At 35.0% G+C, this 22,644-nt stretch overlaps 2 protein-coding genes across 2 annotated transcripts; one reads left to right on the forward strand and one right to left on the reverse strand.

Annotated features, from left to right (window-relative positions):
- Positions 1–707: 707 nt before the first annotated feature.
- LOC141677267 (microtubule-associated protein 70-2-like) lies at positions 708–6,707 on the forward strand. The gene is made up of 11 exons (XM_074483114.1): positions 708–1,385; positions 1,506–1,591; positions 2,885–2,950; positions 3,037–3,207; positions 3,328–3,498; positions 3,594–3,749; positions 3,837–3,983; positions 4,136–4,207; positions 4,295–4,816; positions 4,893–5,083; positions 6,199–6,707. The coding sequence occupies exons 1-11, from the start codon at positions 1,127–1,129 to the stop codon at positions 6,236–6,238; spliced, it is 1,881 nt and encodes a 626-aa protein (XP_074339215.1). The 5' UTR covers positions 708–1,126; the 3' UTR covers positions 6,239–6,707.
- Positions 6,708–14,687: 7,980 nt separating this feature from the next.
- On the reverse strand, positions 14,688–17,970 carry LOC141677223 (adagio protein 3). The gene is made up of 2 exons (XM_074483043.1): positions 17,564–17,970; positions 14,688–16,629 (listed from the first exon to the last, which is right to left on the reverse strand). The coding sequence occupies exons 1-2, from the start codon at positions 17,857–17,859 to the stop codon at positions 15,033–15,035; spliced, it is 1,893 nt and encodes a 630-aa protein (XP_074339144.1). The 5' UTR covers positions 17,860–17,970; the 3' UTR covers positions 14,688–15,032.
- Positions 17,971–22,644: the final 4,674 nt, after the last annotated feature.

Consider the following 22,644-nt stretch of genomic DNA (forward strand, 5'->3'; position numbering starts at 1 on the left):
TCACCCCCTCTACAGTGGATTACGGGCCTAATAATTTATTTATCGAGAGAGTACTTACCTCCAGTGTTATGGAAAATGGTTAATCATCTCAAATTCGAACTCTAGTTAAACCTGTGTAAATGAATATTCTTTAAACCGAAATACTCTATTAGTTAATCGAGATTATTTATTTATTGATGTCAAAAATACATTATTTCTATTAAATTAGGACCGAAAAAATATTCGTTTGATAAGATAATTCGTTCATCGAATATTCATTTATAATATTTATTTGACAAAATTATTCGTTAATCGAATATTCATTTATCGAGGTTTTACTATAATACTCAAAATTTAAGAACATAAATGAATAAGTTACGGATAATTGAATATCAAAACTTAATTAAATTAATTGATTTTTTGGTCATAAAATAATAATTTGATTTTCGATCTAATAATTGAATATAACAATATGAGATTTTTATTTATAAAATTTACGTGAATTTATGTAAATTCGGAATACATATTATTAGTAATTACATAATAACCAATCAGATCGTGACATTTAGATCCGCTTTACAAATCTATGCGAGATATTTACCATTTTCGTATCGAATTTTATAGTAACCCTTCTCGTAACACTGTCTTATCGTTATCTCTAATCATGTTACTGTGAGCTTAAACAGCAAAGCCTAACAAAACAATAATTATACTCTTTTTTAATCACTCATAAATTTATCTCACACACACTGAAAAGCCACATTTTAGAGAGAGAAAGCTAAAATCTCACATACATACACAGATGCAGATTTGAACTAGCAGCATTCTAGAGAGAGAAACACAAACACTTCACGCGGCATTCTCACTACACATATACATACATTTATTCAGTGTGTGCTGATTTGAAACCCTAGACTTCTATATTCAGATCCATATACATAGAGTCATTTTTATCTGTGTTTTTGTAATGATTTGAAAGAGAGAGTGGGAGAGATAGAGAGAGAGTGGGAGAGATAGAGAGAAGAGAGAGAGATAATAGAGAGAGAGAGATTTGTACTGTGTGTAATTGAGTGTGTAATTAAGCTTGTGTATTGATTTGAAACCCTAGAGGAGTGATTTTGATGTGAGATTTGTGATTAGATTCGAAATGGAGGATAATTACGGTGATGAAGGTGGAGTGTCGGTGGCGGCGCGTGAGAGTAGTGGTGGCAATGTGAGGTTTCCGGCGAGTGAAGTAACGCCGACGCCGTTGACAGTGTCGGCGTCTTTTAGAGAAGGAAGGAGTTCTTCGAGACGGAGAGCACCGGTGAGGCCGCCGAGTTTGGATGCGGATGATTTTATGAGTTTGATGCACGGTTCGGATCCGGTGAAAGTCGAGCTCAATCGATTGGAGAATGAAGTCAGAGGTTAGGAATTTATGCTTGATCTGTTCGTATATGTGTGTGTGGATATGTATTTTGTTGATTGAATTCTGGTTTGTTATGATTGATTGAGTGTTTTTTTAATGATGTGGTTGTTTTGTGTAGATAAGGATCGAGAACTTGGTGAAGCACAGGCTGAGATCAAGGCGCTTAAGTTATCTGAACGTCTTCGTGAGAAAGCAGTGGAAGAGGTTTCTCTTCTCTTCTCTTCTATTTAATTTGATTTGATTTTATTATTTTTATTGTATGCATATTACATTGTTTTCCGATTTGGGAGCTTAAATTAAATAAAAGAGATACCAAGGAGGTTGAAGGTGAACTAGAGAGTGTCAGTCTAATGTAATATTTACTACATGTTAATCACATTGATTTGGACCTCTTGGTGTTATATTCCAAGACTAATTTTATACCAATTCTAATGAACCTTGAAAGTTAAATTTCACTTCCTAAATATTGATACTACTATTGTCGTTTGTTCCCATATCCATTACTAATAATATTTACAATTTATATCGAGTCACATATATAAATTGACACATGGTTTTCGTGTCGCATAATATACCTGATACTTGGGATTCTATTATGATCACAAACATGATGTATTTGGTTTTAGTAAGCGGATCCTTGCAGCTTAGACTCGTCCCAGTTTGGAATTTAGCCTGCATGCTAGTTAGGTGCATGCTTTTGGAAAGATATTTTGATTAGTTCTTTTTTCATGATGACAACCTTTTTGTTATCCGGCCAAATTTTTGGCTGATTAATGTTCCTAAAAAAGATAAGCCAATTAATGATTGTTTAAACTGCAAAATTCTGTAAGGAGTCTTATGAAATAGTAAAGGATTTAAAACTGAAATAGTAATGAATTTAAAACTTTTCTCATTAGACAAAAATTGGATGCTGAGCATCCTAATGAATATTTGGTATCCTTTTTGCATCAGACTTTTAAATGTGTGCAATCACCTCTTTCACTGAGTTGCAAGGTCCTTGAATTATATATAGTGGTAGATTGGTGTAAATGTAGAGTTAGTAAATATGATATTTTGCAAAAAATCTCGTCCTTCGTTATTTATAGACAAAAGGAAACGATCAGGTTGCCACCATCTTCTTACTAAATTAGTAAAGAGACACAATGTCTGCATGACATGGCTGTCATTCTCTACCGTTGGCCAATTCTAAGTGGCATTATACATGGTACTTCTTACTGTGTATCTATAATTGTAAGGAAGAGTTCAGAATTAGTTTTGGGACCATTTAAAAAGCATATACTCAAGTTCATCTAGCTTGAAGATCTATGTTGGTCCTATTTCTTTTATTTGTAGATGTCGAGCTGTCCCTAAGCTGAGACCTAAATTTTTGCTTTCCCTTAAATAGTTGCTAAGATTTTACGGTGCAGGAAATTTTCTGTTAGCTCTTCATCTCAAAGTTATTTCAGACATGATACTGAATTCAAACTTACATATTCATTATGTCCATTTGTAATATAGCTTACTGAAGAACTGGAGAAGGTGGACGAGAAGCTCAAGCTTACTGAATCTCTTCTTGAAAGCAAAGTATTGACTGAAGCTCTACCATAAAGTTAATTTTTCCTTCTACAGTCACAAAATCTAAATGTAGTGGGATCCCTCTTTCTTGGCAGAATCTCGAGATCAAGAAAATTAATGATGAGAAGAAGGCCTCCATGGCTGCTCAGTTTGCTGCAGAAGCCACTCTTCGTAGAGTTCATGCTGCTCAAAAGGATGACGATATGCCCCCAATAGAAGCCATCCTTGCACCTTTGGAAGCAGAACTCAAGCTCGCTCGCCAAGAGGTATGACATTGAACTTGTTTTGGAAAATTCAATGTTATAAAATGTTCTAATATCAGAATGAACTTTGTTCTTCTGAATATGTTTAAGTAGGTTGATATATTGAGCTTGTTACCTTTACAGATTTCTAAACTCCAAGATGACAACAAAGCTCTGGATCGCCTTACAAAATCAAAAGAGGCTGCTTTACTTGAAGCTGAGAGGACGGTGCAGGTTGCCTTAGCGAAGGCTTCTATGGTAGATGATCTTCAAAATAAGAACCAAGAACTGATGAAGCAGATAGAGATTTGCCAGGTATTGTAGCTGGACATTATTTTTCTCTTTCCTCGAGTTTGAAGGTTATAGCTTATATCACCTTAATGCTTCTAAACGTCTCTATGTATTACCAGGAAGAGAATAAGATTTTGGATAAAATGCACCGCCAGAAAGTTGCCGAAGTTGAAAAGCTCACCCAGAGTGTACATGAGCTTGAAGAAGCTGTTCTTGCTGGTGGGGCTGCTGCGAATGCTGTGAGGGATTACCAACGGAAAGTTCAAGAGATGAATGTAAACTAATGTTCTTACTCAACCCCTTTCTATATGTAACTGTAAAATTGAAACTGATAATGAACAAGTTGGATCTTAATTTCTCAGGAGGAAAGAAAAACTCTTGACAGAGAGCTAGCACGTGCGAAAGTAACTGCAAACAGGGTGGCAGTAGTTGTGGCTAATGAATGGAAAGATGCCAATGACAAGGTGATGCCTGTAAAGCAATGGCTTGAAGAAAGAAGATTCCTGCAGGCATGATAATTTTGCTCATATGCTTATCTAACACTTGCTCTTATTGAGCTTATATATTTGAAGAGAAAATGTCTTTGTTGCTCTGTCCATTGGCGATGTTATATCAGTTCTTGTAGTTTCCGTTGTTTTATTCTACAATACTCTTCTCTCAGGGGGAGATGCAGCAATTAAGGGACAAGCTTACTATAACCGAGCGAACTGCAAGATCTGAAGCCCAGTTGAAGGTAGTAGTTTGGTTTATATATGTTATCTTCAACAAGAGATGTATATTTATACCATTGTTAGAATTCATTTATTAATAATAAATTCAGGAAAAATATCAATTGCGTCTGAAAGTACTAGAAGAGACTTTGAGATCGCCAAATGTTAGCAGCCGCAACACATTTGATGTACAAAGTGCGGGTCATGGTCGTCGTCAGTCGCTTGGAGGAGCCGATAACATCTCCAAATTAACCTCAAATGGATTTTTACCTAGGAGATCACCGTCATTTCAGCTGAGATCTTCCGGAAGTAGCACAGTGTTAAAACATGCTAAAGGAACATCCAAATCATTTGACGGTGGTACACGCTCATTGGACAGGGGTAAAGTTTTAAACGGATCTGGTCCAAGTTTTAATCTTCGTGATTCTTCTGAAGAAACCAAGGCAAGTGCAACATGTAATAATAACTGGAAAGCAGATTCAGAAGAAAAACCTAATGACTTCCCTGCACCTGAGAAAGAGGATACTGTGCCGGGATTGTTGTATGACTTGCTACAGAAAGAGGTTGTTTCTCTGAGAAAGGCCGGGCATGAGAAGGATCAAAGCCTTAAAGATAAAGATGATGCCATTGAGGTTGTAGTTTCTTCATACTGATACTAAGATGTTTGTCTTTTTTTTTGTCATCTAATGGTTGTGATTCTTCTTTTAGATGTTAGCAAGGAAAGTTGATACCTTAACTAAGGCAATGGAGGTTGAGGCCAAGAAGATGAGAAGGGAGGTAGCCGCTATGGAGAAAGAGGTGGCTTCTATGCGTGTAGATAAAGAACATGAAAATAGGGCCAAGCGTTTTGGAGGAGGTGCAAGGGGTCCTGCAAACAGTTCTCAGCTACTTCCTGCTAGGTATATCTTTTGTTGTGCTTCCTTTTGTTGTTCTATGCATATATACATGTGGAACTTGCATATTGAATGTAACTGTTAGGACAATTATACAAGGCTGTGATAGTAGGACTTGAATCATTTTATCTCTTTATGGTAACATGGAGCTGCATACACTGTAATGTACTTATTTTATCACTTATAACTTATAAGAGGTAGATAAGCTAATCCAAACACCCACTATCCCAGCCTGCAACTATATGTTAGCTTCTTATCAAATTTATAAGGTGCCTTTGTGATGGAGTCGATTTGTTGACAAGTGAATGTGCTCCTTTCTGTCTTTTGATTTGTTTCATGGATCTTATATTTACACAGAGACTTTTATGGTCCAAGGGATGTGAGAGCTCTTTATAATGGTTTGTTTGTGAAATAGTTAACACATCCTTTAAAATGGATTACTTGTTCCTTGTCAAGTTGCCTTTTGTTATTTTCCATCATAGGTCTCTTTGGAGAAATGAATTACGTAAAAATTTCTTAATTGCAGCTGCGGGCCAGTTAAAAGTTATTGCCCAAACATGTCTTCAAAGAAATTTGGAATTGTGTCCTATTGGCAGTGGTTAATCAAACCACTCTCTTTCCCTGTTGCCTGTTGGTCCTTGTCCCTCATCCTTTTATTGTCCTTTAATAGATAGTGGGACAAAGGGATTTAAGTTTTGATCAGGTGGGAGTTGTATCTGCTGATGGTTTAAAAAGAGGCTAACATGATTTTAACAAGAAATATGAGCTCACTTTTTTCTCACACACATCACAATCTGTTCGAAGGACACTTGAACAGCAATTAGCGAAAGCAGCAATAGGTTACTCTTCTTGTTTATCACCATGATGGCTTGCCAACTTTTTGCTGCACTTGTATTTTATTCATACTCACAAATTCCCTTGTGAACTCGTGACCTGAAAGGTGTTAGTTGAAATCATAGTATACAAACAGGTATATATAAATATTTGATAATATGAAAGCACACTCCAGTTCTTCATATTTTTTTTTGCTTATATTACCCTTTCTGTATTATAAACAACCGAACAATGTTCAACGTAATCAGGATAAATATTGGAGCTTAATTGGTAATTATAATTTGCAGGACTGGAGCACGAGGAGGGTTAACGCGCAGCACCCAATAGCCAGAAATCCCAATTGCTGCGCAGCAAAGAATAATTATTCCTAGCTTTCTATTGGTCTTGATCCACTCTTTCATCTTTCCTATTTCTGCCTTGTGATTGATTTTAGATGACTTGGCATGCTATTGTCCGATGCTCCAGCATGGAACAAATGAGAATAATGTGAAATAGCGATCAAGGCAGTGGATAAATCAGTATGCTTTTGAGTAGTTATCATTCTCAACTTCAGATGAGGAAAGAAAGAGAACCTGGAGGATGTTGAGTTTAACTAACCCCTTGTCAAAATTTATTTGAGTGGAGATATTTGTGGCTGTATAGGTTAAATTATTGGTGTTTCTGATATTTCACCCTACCAGTTTGTGCTTGCAGTCCATATTTGTAATCTGCAGCTAGATTTTAAAATTGATTCATGTTTGTCGATATTCTCCTTATCTGATATAAATTAGTAGTTTCTATGATTGTTATTGATTCATCTAATTGTTCTTATTTTATCTGGAGTTTTGGGCCATGACTTAATGTCCTGAAGGACTTAATGTGAGTAGAACCCAACAAACGCAGATTCTGAAGGCTGTAGTTGGAAAATGTGGGTAGTAGTCCGATATTGCCGAGTCAATTTGAGCCATAGTTTGAGTGAACGAATGTCGCGTGTGCGCGACAAGTGACACTTGGAATGTGTTCTCTTCCGCGAAAGCTTTCCGAGTCAGTTTGAATCACTCAAAATGACTAAAAGATGGATGAGATATGATCATCCAAAGTTAGTCCCTTTATATAGTAAAACATTTATGTAGTGTTCAAATGTGTTAATTATGTATTGCTCCAACACCTACGTGCGCGCAGGGGTGCAAATCTTGGGCTTTCGAGGGGCAATCCGAGGCTTGCGAAACCTTCGAACTTGCCCGCGTGTGCGACGTGCGGATACGAATGTAGCAGAAAATTGGCCCGAATAATTACGGACTAATTTTGCTAAATTTAATTTCCACTGGGCTTGGGCTCTTAAATTCTTAATTCGTTTTTTATTACGAATTATTATAATTGATTTGGCGAAATAATAATTCTGATTCATTTACGAATTTGATTATTAATTAACGCGTTTTATTCAATTACGCATAAAGTAGCGAACACGTTTCCCTCGAGCCTATATATAGGTTTAGGGTTAATCATTCATTCGAAACATATCTCACATCCGCCTCTTACACAAAATTTCTTTTCTCTTCCGGTGATAGTTTCTTGCCCGTCCTTGTTCGCTGAAGGCGCTGTTCGTGCAGCAACGTCGTTTTCTCGATTTATCCTGGTAGGCTAATGACTCGCACATACGGTGAGGGCCGTAATAGCTTTAAGGAGACAGTATATGCTGGACTCGAGAACTTCTCTTGTTATATCTTTTTATTGTCTTTTCTGTTATTCGTATATTTTGTTTGTATTATTATTTTATATCTGTGACTAATACATCTGTCTCTGCCTGTTTTGTTGAGTAACAGATCTATGGACGATAACACTGTGAACAATATGATGAACATGACGGCTGATCCTAACGCACAGATCGCTGGATATGATGGGGTTCACCAGCAGGCGATTAACCCTAACACACAAATCGTAGTATCCGATGGGCTCAAACACCTGTTGGGCATGTGCCTTCGGGACATGTGCCTGTGGGACACACTGTCATTGGACAGTTTAGTGTGCCTCTTGGACAGATATCGGCATGATTCACTTCTCCGATTATACCTGCGGTGCCTATTGGTGTGCATACACCTGTAGTACAGACGCACGTACCATCTGTCCCACATGCGGTGCCTGCTGCACCTGTAATGCCAACTGTGCCTGCTGCACACACTGAAAAACCTGAGAAGTTCAACGGAACGAACTTCAAACGTTGGCAGCAAAAGATGCACTTCTATCTGACCACGTTGCATCTGGATCGCTTCCTGAAGGAAGAGGTACCATTGCTCACTGGTGAGAGCAACACGCAAACTTTGTATGCTGTGGATGCTTGAAAGCACTCCGACTACATATGTCAGAATTATGTGCTGAATTGTTTGGTTGACTCATTGTATAACGTGTATAGCTCAAAGCCAACAGCTAAGGCCTTATGGGAGTCACTTGACCATAAGTATAAAACCAAGGACGTTGGGGCAAAGAAGTGGATTGTTGGCCGTTTTCTTGACTATAAGTTGACGGATTCTAAGACTGTGGTCAGTCAGATGCAAGAACTGCAGATGATCATTCATGAAATTCATGCTGAAGGAATGATCATTAGTGAATCTTTTCAAGTTGCTGCTGTGATTGAAAAGTTGCCACCTGCATGGAAAATGTTCAAGAACTACCTTAAGCACAAGCGAAAGGAGATGACCATGGAGGATTTGGTCCTCATACTTCGTATCGAAGAAGACAACAGAGGATTTGAGAAAAAGACGAATGTTGCTACTGAGAAGGCAAACATGGTGGAACATGTTGAAAGCTCCAAGCCAAAGAAGGCCACTTCTGGTAAAGGGGCAAAACTGGCACCCAAGGGAGGGATTTCGAAATCGGAATTCCAAGGGAAGTGCTACAACTGTGATAAAGTGGGTCATAGGTCTTCTGATTGCAAGAAGCCCAAAAAGGTCAACCAGAAGAAAAAAGCAAACATGGTCGATCACATGTCCAAGGAGATGGGTGACATAGACCTATGTGCTACGTTCTCTGAAGTGAACCTGGTCGGCTCTAATCCGCGTGAGTGGTGGATTGATACTGGTGCTACTAGGCATGTTTGCTCAGACAAGGCGATTTTCTCTAGTCTCAAGGCTTCCGATGCTGGTGAGAAGCTTTACATGGGGAACTCAGCGACTTCCACCATTAAAGGTGAAGGCACGGTGATTCTGAAGATGACCTCTGGGAAGAATCTGACTTTGAAGAATGTATTGTATGTGCCTGATATTCGCAAAAACCTTGTGTCTGGTTCTTTGTTGAATAAGCATGACTTTCGTATTGTAATTGAGTCATATAAAGTTGTTTTGTCTAACAGTGGTATGTTTGTAGGCATGGGCTATGTAACCGATGGGCTATTTAAGCTCAATGTTATGTCCATTAAGGACGATAATGAAATGAAGAATTCTTCTGCTTACTTGCTTGAGTCTCCTAATTTATGGCATGCTAGATTATGACATGTTAATTATGACACTTTACGAAGGTTAAGTGTAAAAGAATACATACCAAAATTAACAATTGATACAAAACATAAGTGTCAGACTTGTGTTGAGGAAAAATTAACGAGATCATCATTTAAACGTGTGGAAAGAAACACCAAAGTGCTAGACCTAATACATAACGATATATGTGATTTAAAATTCGCTCCAACTAGAGGAGGAAACCAGTATTTCATTACATTCATAGATGACTTTATAAAATACTGCTATATATATTTTCTGAAAAGCAAAGACGAAGCTATAGATAAATTTAAAATCTATAAGGAAGAAGTTGAGACACAAGAAACTGAGAAAATCAAAATGATACGAAGTGATCGTGGAGGTGAATATGTTGAACCCTTTGGGGAATTCTGTTCACAACATGGTATAATCCATGAGGTCACTGCACCATACTCCCCACAGTCAAATGGAGTGGTTGAGAGGAAGAATTGCACTCTCAAAGAAATGATGAATGCGATGTTGCTAAGCTCTGGACTTCCGCAGTCGATGTGGGGGGAAGCCATCTTAAGCGCGAATAATATTTTAAATATTACTATGCGCAAGAATAAGGATGTAAGTCTTTATGAAATGTGGAAGAAAAAGAAACCAAGTTACCAACACCTGAAAGTGTAGGGGTGCCTGACAAAGGTACTGGTCCCTACACCTATGAAGGTAAAGATTGGTCCAAAGACTGTAGATTGTATCTTTATCGGATATCCACCACATAGCACTGCATATCGGTTTCTCGTATATGATTCCAAGATTCCTGACATTCAAAAGAATACGATTATGGAATCTAGGAATGCCTCATTTTTTGAGACGACGTTTCCTTGCATCCAGGAAACAAACCCCCTACAACGTCTAAACGAGCTCATAAGTCTATAAAGGACAATAATGAGAGTGAAGAAAGTGAGGACGAAAATGGGGGGGGGTAGTGAGAAGGAGCAAAAGACAACGTACGGAGAAATCCTATGGGTATGATTTTATAACATATTTGCTCGAGGAAGGTGACCCGAAAACCTATAAGGAAGCGGTTACCTCACCCGATGGCCCCATGTGGAAAGAGGCCATTAAAAATGAAGTTGATTCAATTCTGCAGAATCATACTTGGGAATTAGTTGATTTGCCGAACGGCCGTCAGCCGTTAGGCAGCAAGTGGGTTTTCAAGAAGAAATTGTAAACTGATGGTACTATCGACAAGTACAAGGCAAGACTTGTAATTAAAGGATACAAGCAACATAAAGGTCTTGACTACTTTGACACATATTCTTCAGTAACGAGAATAATGTCATAAGGATATGTTTGATATCGCTGCAATGCGAAATTTAGTAGTACATCAAATAGATGTGAAAACAACTTTCCTAAATGGAGATATAGATGAGGAAATCTATATGGAACAACCTGAAGGATTCGTTGTCCCAAGTCAAGAGAGGAAAGTCTGTAGATTAGTAAAGTCATTGTATGGCTTGAACAAACGCCTATGAAATGGCATGAGAAATTTGATGAGGTCGTGCTGGCCAATGGCTTCAAGATCAATGAATGTGATAGTTGTGCCTATTACAAAGATAATGAAAGCAGTTATGTCAAGGACAATGACAATGGTTATGTCATGATGACATTGTATGTAGACGATCTACTTATTGTCGGAAGCAATGACAAAGTGATCAAATCTACAAAGGACATGCTAAAGGCAAGATTTGACATGAAAGACATGTGACTAGCAAATGTGATTCTAGGAATCCAAATTTCTAGAACATCAGAAGGACTCGCATTGAGTCAACCTCATTATGTTGACAAAATCCTTGAGAAATTTCTTAAGGATGACCTTGAGAAAGCCAGGACACGTGTGGATATGACTTTACATCTATCCAAGAAAAAAGGTATAGCGGTTTCCCAGTTGGAATACTCGAGGATAATCGGAAGTCTGATGTACCTAATAAGTTGTACAAGACCAGACATTGCATACTCAATCAACAAGTTGAGTAGGTTTACGAGTAATCCGGAAACTAATCACTGGAAAGCGATCACAAGGGTACTGAGGTACTTGAGAGGAACTGGAGACTATGGACTATACTATAGAAGATATCCAGCAGTATTAGAGGGATATACTGACACGAACCGGATATCCAGTAAGAAGGCTCTAAAGTCTATGAGTGGCTATGTGTTTACACTAGCTAGCGCGACAATCTCATGGAAATCCTCAAAGCAAACTGTGATAAATCATTCCACGATGGAAGCTGAGTTCGTGGCACTAGATAAATGCGCCGAAGAGGCTGAATATCTACGCCAATTTTTAGAGGATATTCCAAGATGGCCAAAGCCTGTGACTGCAATAGGGATACACTGTGACAGTCAATCCGCTATTGGTAGAGCACAGAGCATGATATATAATGGAAAGTCTTGTCATATACGACGACGACATAGTTCCATTAGACAATTGATCTCAACCGGAATTATCATTATTGACTATATACCGTCAAAGGATAATATCGCGGATCCGCTAACCAAAGGGTAATCAAGAGAAGTGGTCGAGAAATCATCGAGGGGGATGGGCCTTAAGCCTGTTGCTTAACGGCGTCATGGTGGACACCCAACCAATGCTCTGGAGATCCCAAGAACTTGGTTCAATGGGCCAACTAAATCATGATGACCAAATCACTGTGGGGGAAACCCCTGGCCTGTTCCTATGATAAGGAAACAGTGAGACCCGTATAGTACGAGGTTAAGCTTTTGAGCTTTTAATGATCTTTTGGGGAATACATGGAGTTCAGGAGTGAACGCATGGAATTCAGTTGAGTAAATGCGGGTTACTCTATAAGATAAAGATCACCTATGTGGGAGAGAAGTGGGGTCGCTTCAAAGGAGAATTGTGAGGCACAATTCTTTAAAAACTCCTGCAGAACCAGGACGATATTCTATGGCCAAAATGGACATACTCATGAGAACTGAACGCGTCAGAAATGATATAGTGATAAGTATATCATCGTTTACACAAACGGTCGAACAGTTCAAGGACAAGCATGTCGGTATGCTTATTCGATTATCGTATGTTATATCTGATCGAAGAAACTATCACCAAGTCAAACTCCGTGTCTGTTTATTGGTGTGCGCTACTGAAATATCAATCTCATCCATGTGGGGGATTGTTGGAAAATGTGGGTAGTAGCCCCACATTGCCGAGTCAATTTGAGCCATAGTTTGAGTGGACGAATGTCGCGTGCGCGCGACAAGTGACACTTGGAACGTGTTCTCTTCCGCGAGAGCTTTCCGAGGCACTTTGAATCACTCCAAATGACTAAAAGATGGATGAGATATGATCATCCAAAGTTAGTCCCTTAGTTGTGGAAATTTGTGTAGAATAATGAAAGTCCCACATTGAATTTGCAAAGGAGAATGCATAGCTTTATATAGTCAAACACTTATGTATTGTTCAAATGTGTTACTTATGTATTGCTCCAACACCTACGTGCGCGCAAGGGGGTGCAAATCTTGGGCTTTCGAGGGGCAATCCGAGGCTTGCGAAGCCTTCGAGCTTGCCCGCGTGTGCGACGTGCGGACACGAATGTAGCAGAAAATTGGTCCGAATAATTACGGACTAGTTTTGCTAAATTTAATTTTCACTGGGCTTGTGCTCTTAAATTCTTAATTCGTTTTTGATTACGAATTATTATAATTGATTTGGCGAAATAATAATTCTGATTCATTTACGGATTTGATTATTAATTAACGCGTTTTATTCAATTACGCGTAAAGTAGCGCACACGTTTCTCTCGAGCCTATATATTATCATTATCAGGTTTAGGGTTAATCATTCATTCGAAACATATCTCACAGCCGCCTCCTACACAAAATCTCTTTTCTCTTCCGGTGATAGTTTCTTGCCCGTTCTTGTTCGCCGAAGGCGCTGTTCGTGCAGCAACGTCGTTTTCTCATTTTATCCTGGATGGCTAATGACTCGCACATACGATGAGGGCCGTAATAGCTTTAAGGAGACAATATACGCTGGACTCGAGAACTTCTCTTGTTATATCATTTTATTGTCTTTTCTATTATTCGTATATTTTATTTGTATTAATCGCATATTGTGTTTCACAATAGTTATATTTGTCAGCAATGAAAACCGCAAATACGAGTTGAGAGACAACTAAATATTACGATGACATGGTTTTCCAAGTTGATGCGTTGGGAATTGGGATGGCATTTTTGGCTGGCTGTTGATTAGAGTTGAGGGGTTGCTAAGATGTTGACATTTTTTTTGTCATCGTTGCCACATATTTTGATGATATGACACGACATTTTTGAAGATTTGTTGACAACTTTCTTAGATGGTCAAAATATATATACAAGGACAACGAATGTATATGATCTACTTATTATAGTTAAAAAATTATTGAAAAATTGATAAAATAACATGTTTTTAAAGTTTTTGAACAAAAATAACCATTTTCAAAATTTTGGACAATAATGGTTGTTCTATCACATAAATATGGAATGCCTATTTTGTTTTTATAGCAAGGTAGACCAGGGTATAAGATGGAAGGAATAACATAATTGCAATACGCATTTGTAAAATGTATATTAGGTTCAATACTCATTTGTAAATTGCGTATTTTCATATAAATACTGTTAAATACTCCGATTTCAATTGTGTATTACATATTACTCCACCCTATAATTTGTATTAAACATTACTCTATTATTATATGCGTATCCCGTCAGCTAAAATTGACAAATTTTTAAAACCGGCTATTTTTATCATTTTCTCATCAAAAATGGGTTATTTTTATCACTCAACCAAAATTATTTATATTTATAACATGATATATGGGATCACATAGGTTTCTTTAATGCGCTAATTAGTGGAATGTTTTTTCTGAGTAAATGTCAAAATTGACATGGAAGAAAAAGAAAATAAAAATAATATATATGATGATTCGTGGATGACACTTTGTGAGTAACCTCCGTTGAAAATGCTCTTTGTTTTAGTAACATAGTTTACTGCATCTTATTTCTATTGCTCAATGTTTTAATAACATAGTTTAGTGCTTCTGTGTTGACAAGGGGCAATCATTCGTGGCACAAGTATGTATGAGCTCTTTAAATAATTCATTCTACTATGAATATCTTACATCAATACATAAGCAAGATGTAATTAGCGGAACCTAAATCAGTATTCACAAAAAAGGTTTGCAGGGAGTGGAATTTGACATCATAGACAACAATATTGCATCCTACTTGAGAAAGACTTATATAAAATATCCGGCTAAATTTCTTTCATCCTGCTGAGCATATATATATAAAAACAAATATACATAACAAATCCATTGATAAGCTCAAACAATCACCACTCACATAATCTACTAACGCTGAAGCCTACAAAACACTATTACACAATATATATGCCAGTTCCAAACTCGCATGCTAACAAATCATTTAGATATACAATGAAATTACAGCTTACTCAATCCTCACGGACCAGAACAATAACGACATAGAATAAAATTCTAGACCGAGCACAACTTGTGAAGAAATCTATTATCTCAGTGCAGTATATGTTCTTAATAAATACAACTCTTAAATTGCTCAGATGCCCGTCCAGTATTCTTGATAAATACAACTCGTGGAATTTGTTCTGTCTAGTCCAATATGCTTGATAAACACAACTCGTGCAATTCATTTAGAACCCATTCTGCTCCGGTATGTCCACCCAAAACCATGACCCTGGTCCCTCCAACCACACAAGTGCTGTGACCCCAAGCAAACTTTGGTGGATTCCCAGGAACATTGAGAATCCTCCATGATGGTTTCTCTTCGGCAGGATCCAACAAGAAAAGCTGAGCTGGAGAGTGCAGCCCAGCCATAGAGCCGCCAAATATTATAATACGTCCACAAGGCATGGTTACTGCAACATGATCAAGTCGAGGAGGAGGAACCACGGCACTCTGACTGCCTACACCAGTAAATGCACCACACTCCAGTTGCCTCCATTCAGGTTTTTCTTTCTCCAGATCGATGCTGTATGCATCCCCTGAACGTAACCGCAAATGTCCACTATTGGCAAGCCCGCCAAACATTAATATTTTGGTCCTTCCGTAAACAGATAGGGAGTGCCCCAATCTAGATGGAGGTGCCCATGAAGTTGGAATCTCTTTCCATTTTGGTTTATCGATTGTGAGATCCAACAAATAAGTATCACTAAGAAGAACTCCAGCTTCTGTACACCCACCAGACACCACTAATTTTGAGCCTTCCATTGTGCAAGAGCTATGCCATGATCGAGGAAGTGGAGGAGTTCCACCAGAAACTTCTTTCCAAGTGGGTTGTTTGGCATCTAAGTCGAGAACAAAAACATCATTCAGCAATCCTTCCCTTCCACAGCCACCAAATACCACCAACCAGGAATTATTCAAGCTTGTGAGAGTATGGCCCCAGCGTCCTGGTGGGGAAGCTTTCACGATAACCCGACGCCACACTGGATTTGCAGCATCAAGATTAAGTACAAATGTGTCATCCATAGGTTGCATGTTAACTCCTTCCCCACCAAACAAAACAAGTCGGTTCCCTGCAGCACAAGCACTAAAATTGCAACGTGAAGGCTCCACTGCACCTCCAACTGTAAACTTCTTCCAGCAAACAGCCTCGAGAGTAGTTAATTCCCTCGCCAGGCGTCCCCATCCTAATTTGTTTGTCATCAGTTCCAGTGCACCCGTAACTTCTCTTCCCCATGCATTTTGACATACCATTTTCCTCACATGTTCATTTTTCGTCAACTGCCGAATCCTTGTGCATGCAGAACCAATGGATGCAACATCTCTAGGTGTCAGGCGTGACAAGATACTCTGAGCCAGTACTTCGTCAGGAAGCTGGAGAATACCACATGTATCTTGATATTGTCTGTAATGTAGTTGTCCACTCATGGAAGGGTATTTAATTGACTCGTCAGACTGCTGTGGGCAAGTTTCTTTAAAAACAGGATAAGATACACTCTTCAGATCTATATTTGCCTGGGTGAATACTTGTATACCTATCACATGTGTAACCACACCATCATCGCCATGTATAGGCACAAGTTTTAGCTTGTTCACCAATGGAGTACCATCCTTTTTAAAATTTATAAGTTCGCCTTGAAAATCAATGCCTTCCTCGAGACACCGTCTGATCTCCGAAACAATGACTGGATCCACCAAAGGGTGCCTCCTTTGTGCACGGGGATCCCTATATTGCAAGAACCGACTGAAAATAAAAGATTACAAAAATCCATTAGAAGAATGGAATTAACACGAAAGTATGATTATAACACGGTACAACTGATGGAAACATACATATCTTTACAGTTCTCACAAATAAAAATGTGCAATAAGCATATAACAGAAGTACTAAAGGAGCTGCATTACAAAAGTACATGTGGAATAAATTTCTATCCATAAATGACATTATAAAATAATATTGAAATCTAGATAAGTCATCTTTGTTAGAGATATCCATGTTTTATTATCACCAACCCTCTTCTTTCATTCAAAACCTACTAATACGATTACAATAGCCATAAACACAAACAAAATGATCAACCAAGTTATATGTGAAATGGGCACAAATGTAATAGTCAGCCGAGAAATTAACACAGGAACTCACCTCAACCTATAAAATGCCTAAAGAAAGATCGAGTCGATTATGTCACAATACCTTTGTTAATAACAATGTAATGCATATAACAATTCGATTTAAAACTCTTCATCCTTTCTTTCTAAAACACTCATACCATGCATCAAATTCGATAGCCGATATCCTATCATAATCTAACAACTCATTTTGATTTCATCAACACAATCCTAAATAAAGAATAACTACAACATCAAATTTAAGCAAAAAAAATAACAAATTTTAGCTCAGGTTATCAATAACAAAATTCACTTTAACTAAAAGCAAATTCAATAAAAAAACAAATCCATATCATCAATCAAACAAATCACGGATCCCAAAGCTGATCAAAATCATCAATTTATCCACAAACATGTTAAAAAGGTACTAAACATGTGAGAGATAGAGAGAGAGAGAGAGAGAGAGAGAGAGAGAGAGAGAAAGAGGAGAGAGCGAGAGAGATAGAGAGAGAGAGAGAGAGAGAGAGAGAGAGAGAGAGAGAGAGAGAGAGAGAGAGAGGAGATTATACCAGTTTCTACCAAGGACTTCATCAGCACGATAACCAGTAACAGATTCAAAAACAGAATTAACATAAATGATAGGCGAATCAGGATCCAAAGCATCCGACACAACAATCGAAGACGGTATCTCCGGATTAAAAAAATCACCGAGTCGCAGCGCGAACTCGTTCTCTTTCTCATCTTCAACTCGCTCAAACTCATCATCATCATCAACATCATCTTCATCATTTCCCGCGCATTTCAACCGCTTCACGTAGCTGTAATTCATCATATCTTCATCATCTTCATAAGATTCAAATGTCATTTTAGGTGCAGTTTGTTTTGAATTTAGTTTGTAATGTTAAGTGGAATAGGGTGTATGTATATGCGTGTGTATTATTTGTAATTTTGGTACAGTTGGTAAGGGGGAGATATTTACAAGGGAAGTGAGTGAAATATCTAGGTGCGGGGGAGATATGTGGACCATTCAGATTTTGTGTCACCAAATATCTTGAGCCTTCGATGTAGAACTGATTTTTACGTTTCGTATTAATTTTTCAATTTTTTTGAATAAAAATTTTATATTGAAATTTTATTTATTAAATTAAAAATTAATAAAAGAATCTATACAGTCAATATCTTAAAGTATACCTAAAATTTAAAATGAATAAATAATTTAAGATGGAGGGAGTAAAATTTAACGTATTTTTTTGTTAATTTAGATAAATTTAAATATATTCCTTTCTTCAACAAGTCAATAACCCCATGCCATTGGTTTTTAGACAATAATTCATTTTAACTTGGATTAATAATCTAATTAGATAAAATATTTTCAGGCACATGTCATTCGGCCTGTGATTAAACTAAAAAAATGATACAGCTGGCCGTTTTGGGTCGGCGGAATCTCTGATATTTCTCTAAAGGAGTAAGATTAGAAATGTAATATTTCTTCTGTGTTATATCATAATTAACTTCATTATTTGTTAATATGTTGATAAAATTAAAGTAATTTGATTTTATTACAAAAAGTATAATACGTAGAGATGTCAAGATGCCTCCTCCGCCCCCCTTATATTTACGTTTCATTATTTACACATATTTTGAAATTTTTATAAATTATAGTTTTATAATATTTTTTAATCAAAGTTTAATATTTAAATTTTTTTTTTAAAATTTTTTTTTTATGAAATTATATTTTAAACGAGAATTGAAAAATGTGTTAAAAAATAACTAAACAATTCACGGGACCCGGGAAATATCTAATTACTCGTTTCAAAAAAAAGAAAGATATCTAATTACTATATGTACAATACTATTGGTAAGATTACAAGCAAAGCATATTCTAAGTTGAGTGCGTAATGTAGGTGTATAGTTGACTTGAACATCAGCAGTGCACTAGTGCGTAGGGGTGAGCAAAACTGAACCGAAACCGAAAAACCGAATCGAACCGTGGTAATTTGGTTCTGTTCGGTCCTGATTTTTCAGAAATCTGGTCAGAAATAAAAATTCGGTGCGTTCGGTCCAAAATCGGACCGAACCGAATTATTTTGGTTCAGTTTGGTCCGGTCCATATTATAATTTCGGTTCGGTTCGGTTCAAGAAAAAATTGTAATTCGGTTTTTCGGTCTATTCGATTTGGTCTGGTTTTGGACCGAACCGACCGAATGCTCAGCCCCACTAGTGCTGCCTGCTTTGCTACTTTCTGTTAATTTAGCCATGTACACGACACAGGTACACATTACACAACACTACACAAGTAACAAATTTTACTTTCGCAATTTTAATATATTTTGAACATTTCAATACTAGAGGAAAAAAAAACTAGAAGTGATAGGTATTTTTACCAAATAAAAATTCAACGACTCTTGTTGAATTCTACAGAATATTATTTTCAAACTGATATAATTTACAATTAAATCTCGATAAAGAAATAATTAATAAAATAATAACTTCGCTAAGATAATATTTCTCTAGTCCCAATATAATAAACACAGTGTATTTTTACTCCCGATAAAGTAATAAATTCAATAAAATAATATTTTTTCTCAATCCTAACCATATTACTTTAAAGACGTTTAACCGTAGAATTTAATGAGAAATTTTAAAACTATTTGTTGCTAACTTCTTTGTTTAGATTTTCATTTTTTGGGATTTTCCTTCCAATTGTTTACATTCCAAAAAAAATCAAAAATGATAAATTTTTTATAATATAAAAAGTAACTACATCCCCTATTTCTCTCTTTTACTCACTTTATTATACATACTAGCATATGACTCATGCGAAACACGGGCTGATTATAATATTTGTAATTTCATTATTTTATTATAGTATAAAAATAAATTATAAAATATAATAATTATATATTATTGAGATTAATTAAGTTATATTATTTACGTATTATTTTGTATGTATTATATTATTGAAAGATTCAAAATATAGATAATTAAAATTTTAAAAAGTCCTACTGGTTGCACGGGTGAAGAGCCTATGGGAAAGTGAAAATCTTGAATAATAATGGTATATGTTGATGATTTGATATTGTTTTTTTTTAATTTTTTTTAATTTATTAATTATTTTGTTATATTATAATTTGAATTATTAAAACTTAATTTTAGAAGTGTTTGATTCCTCGATAATAAAGAAGTTGAGTGCAATTAGAAATTACGTTGGATAATAATTTATAGTATTTATAGTTATATTAGATATATGATTTAATTTTTTAAGATATTTATTCAAACATTTTTTTGGAAGGTGTTAACAAACGTTTAAGAAAGTTGCTGACCAAGCCACCAAACAAACCATGTTTGGCTTATAATAATATAATATAGATATTATTAATCGGTTCCAATACTGCGTACCCATGCCCAAACAAATGTAAACAGAGGGAGGGATGGAGGGAGTTTATGTTTAGCTCATGATATAAAAGATTACTCTGCATTTCAAAACACAATCCTATATATAATTGGAGTAAAAGGATTTTGATGGTTTGCACGTGTTAAAACAAACAAAATAGATAACTAATTAACAAATTGAACTATATTCTAAAAAAAACAAATTGAACTATGAATATATATTCTTAAATGATATAAAATAATAATAAAAGTATTATATTATATATAAATATTTAATACAAACAACAATTATCTTAATAAAAATAAATGTAAGTAACAATATTTAGCAAAAAAAGATGTAAGTAACAATTAATAAATTATTTGTTAATCAAGTTAAAGTAAAATCATTTTTTTATTTCCTATATATAATTGGAGTAAAAGGGTTGCACGTGCTAAAGTGTATAACAAACAAAATAGATAACTAATTAACAAATTGAACTATATTCTAAAAAAAACAAATTGAACTATAAATTCATATTCTTAAATGATATAAAATAATAATAAAAGTAGTATATTATATATAAATATCTAATACAAGCAACAATTATCTTAACAAAAATAAATGGAAGTAATAATTAATAAATTATTTGTTAAAAAACAATTGCAATGGATAAGATTGAATAAAAAAAATTGTAAAAAGATAATTTCAATTTTTATCATATAAAATAAGAAACACATTTAGATTATATTTAGATATAAATATTACAGGCGTTTTATTTCATTTTGTAAAAGAGGAAAATTTCATATTGTCTTTTAAAAAATTTAGAATACATGAATTTTATAAAACATAAAAAATAGGAAGAAATATAATAATACTCATAAAAAAATATTCTAATTCAAAATTGAAAAACAAACTATTTAAATAAATTTAAAAGTGTTTTGACAAAACAATGTAAAGTATTTTTTAACAAAATCATTACTAGAACCGAAAAATTATGAAATATTGTCACAAACACGGCAAGATGCAAACTGTGACCGATTGTCCTTTAAAAAATTTAGGGCACATCAATCGAAATAAAATATAAAAACGAGGAAGAAACATAATAATAATAATAATAATAATAATAATATTAATAATAATAAAATTATTACAATTTAAAGTTAAAATACAAATCTAATAAAATATATTATATATTATATGTATTTCATCTATTATAATATTCCATTATAATACTTAATAACATGTATAACTAACGCAATATGTAATTAATTAAAAAATTAAACCATAATTACATATTCTTAAATGATATAAAATTATATTAAAAATATTTTACATATAATATAAGCAACAATTATCTTAATAAAAATAAATCTAAGTAAGAATTAACAAGGTATTTATTAATTGGTTTAAATTAGATCATTTTCTAAAAAATTGGAATGTATAAGTTTGTGTTTTAAAAAAATTAAAGCACATTAATCTTATAAAATCCAAGAAAAAATTACAGTTTGTCTTTTAAAAAATTTAGAGCAAATGAATCCTATAAAACATAAAAATTAGGAAAAAATATAATAATAATAATAAAATGATTACAATTCAAAATTGAAATACCAATCTAATAAAATATTTTTAAAAGTAATATGACTATTAAGTGTAAAGTATTTTTTCAAAATCATTACTAGAACGACAAATTATAAAATATTATCACAAACACCGTAATATGCAAATCCAAACAACTTTCTAATTTTTGATCAAATTCCACAAGATTAAGAAAATAATATATATAAATAAAAAATATTTACGTAAATGATTACAATATTATATTTACAAATTTATAGTGTGAAAAAAATCAAACAATGAAAGAAATAAAATAAATTATAACATATATGTTATATTTGGGTTATCAATGTCAAATAATATTAACTAAATATATAAGTACAAAAAGTACAATTTTTTGAAAAATACATTATTCATGAAAAATATAAAATTTATTTAGGAAATAAAATTATTTTAATAAAAATTAGTTAAATAAAGAATAAATATTTAAGAAATAAATTATATAAAAAAATAATAATCATCCATGCACCAGTAAAAGCTAGTATATATAATAATAAAGTTAATGTAGGAATGGATGATAAGTATAAGAAAATATCAAGGGGGGATAAAACGTGTCACTCTGCAGCTTCCACGCCATTCAATCTGATTCACTCACCGGTCACTGCTTGCTAAGATATTTATGTCGTGCCCCGTGAGGCCCAACGGAATTTTCGAATGTCAAAT

Source organism: Apium graveolens, chromosome 8 (genome assembly GCF_009905375.1).
Source record: "Apium graveolens cultivar Ventura chromosome 8, ASM990537v1, whole genome shotgun sequence".
In the NCBI taxonomy this organism is placed as follows: domain Eukaryota; kingdom Viridiplantae; phylum Streptophyta; class Magnoliopsida; order Apiales; family Apiaceae; genus Apium; species Apium graveolens.

Excerpts from the sequence above, each read along its gene's own strand:
- LOC141677267 (XM_074483114.1), top strand. The coding sequence starts at position 1,127 with ATGGAGGATAATTACGGTGATGAAGGTGGAGTGTCGGTGGCGGCGCGT. Across the intron at positions 1,592-2,884 it reads GTGAGAAAGCAGTGGAAGAG|CTTACTGAAGAACTGGAGAA; the intron begins GTTTCTCTTCTC and ends TTTGTAATATAG. Across the intron at positions 2,951-3,036 it reads AATCTCTTCTTGAAAGCAAA|AATCTCGAGATCAAGAAAAT; the intron begins GTATTGACTGAA and ends CTTTCTTGGCAG.
- LOC141677223 (XM_074483043.1), bottom strand. The coding sequence starts at position 17,859 with ATGACATTTGAATCTTATGAAGATGATGAAGATATGATGAATTACAGC. Across the intron at positions 16,630-17,563 it reads GAAGTCCTTGGTAGAAACTG|TCGGTTCTTGCAATATAGGG; the intron begins GTATAATCTCCT and ends TTTTATTTTCAG.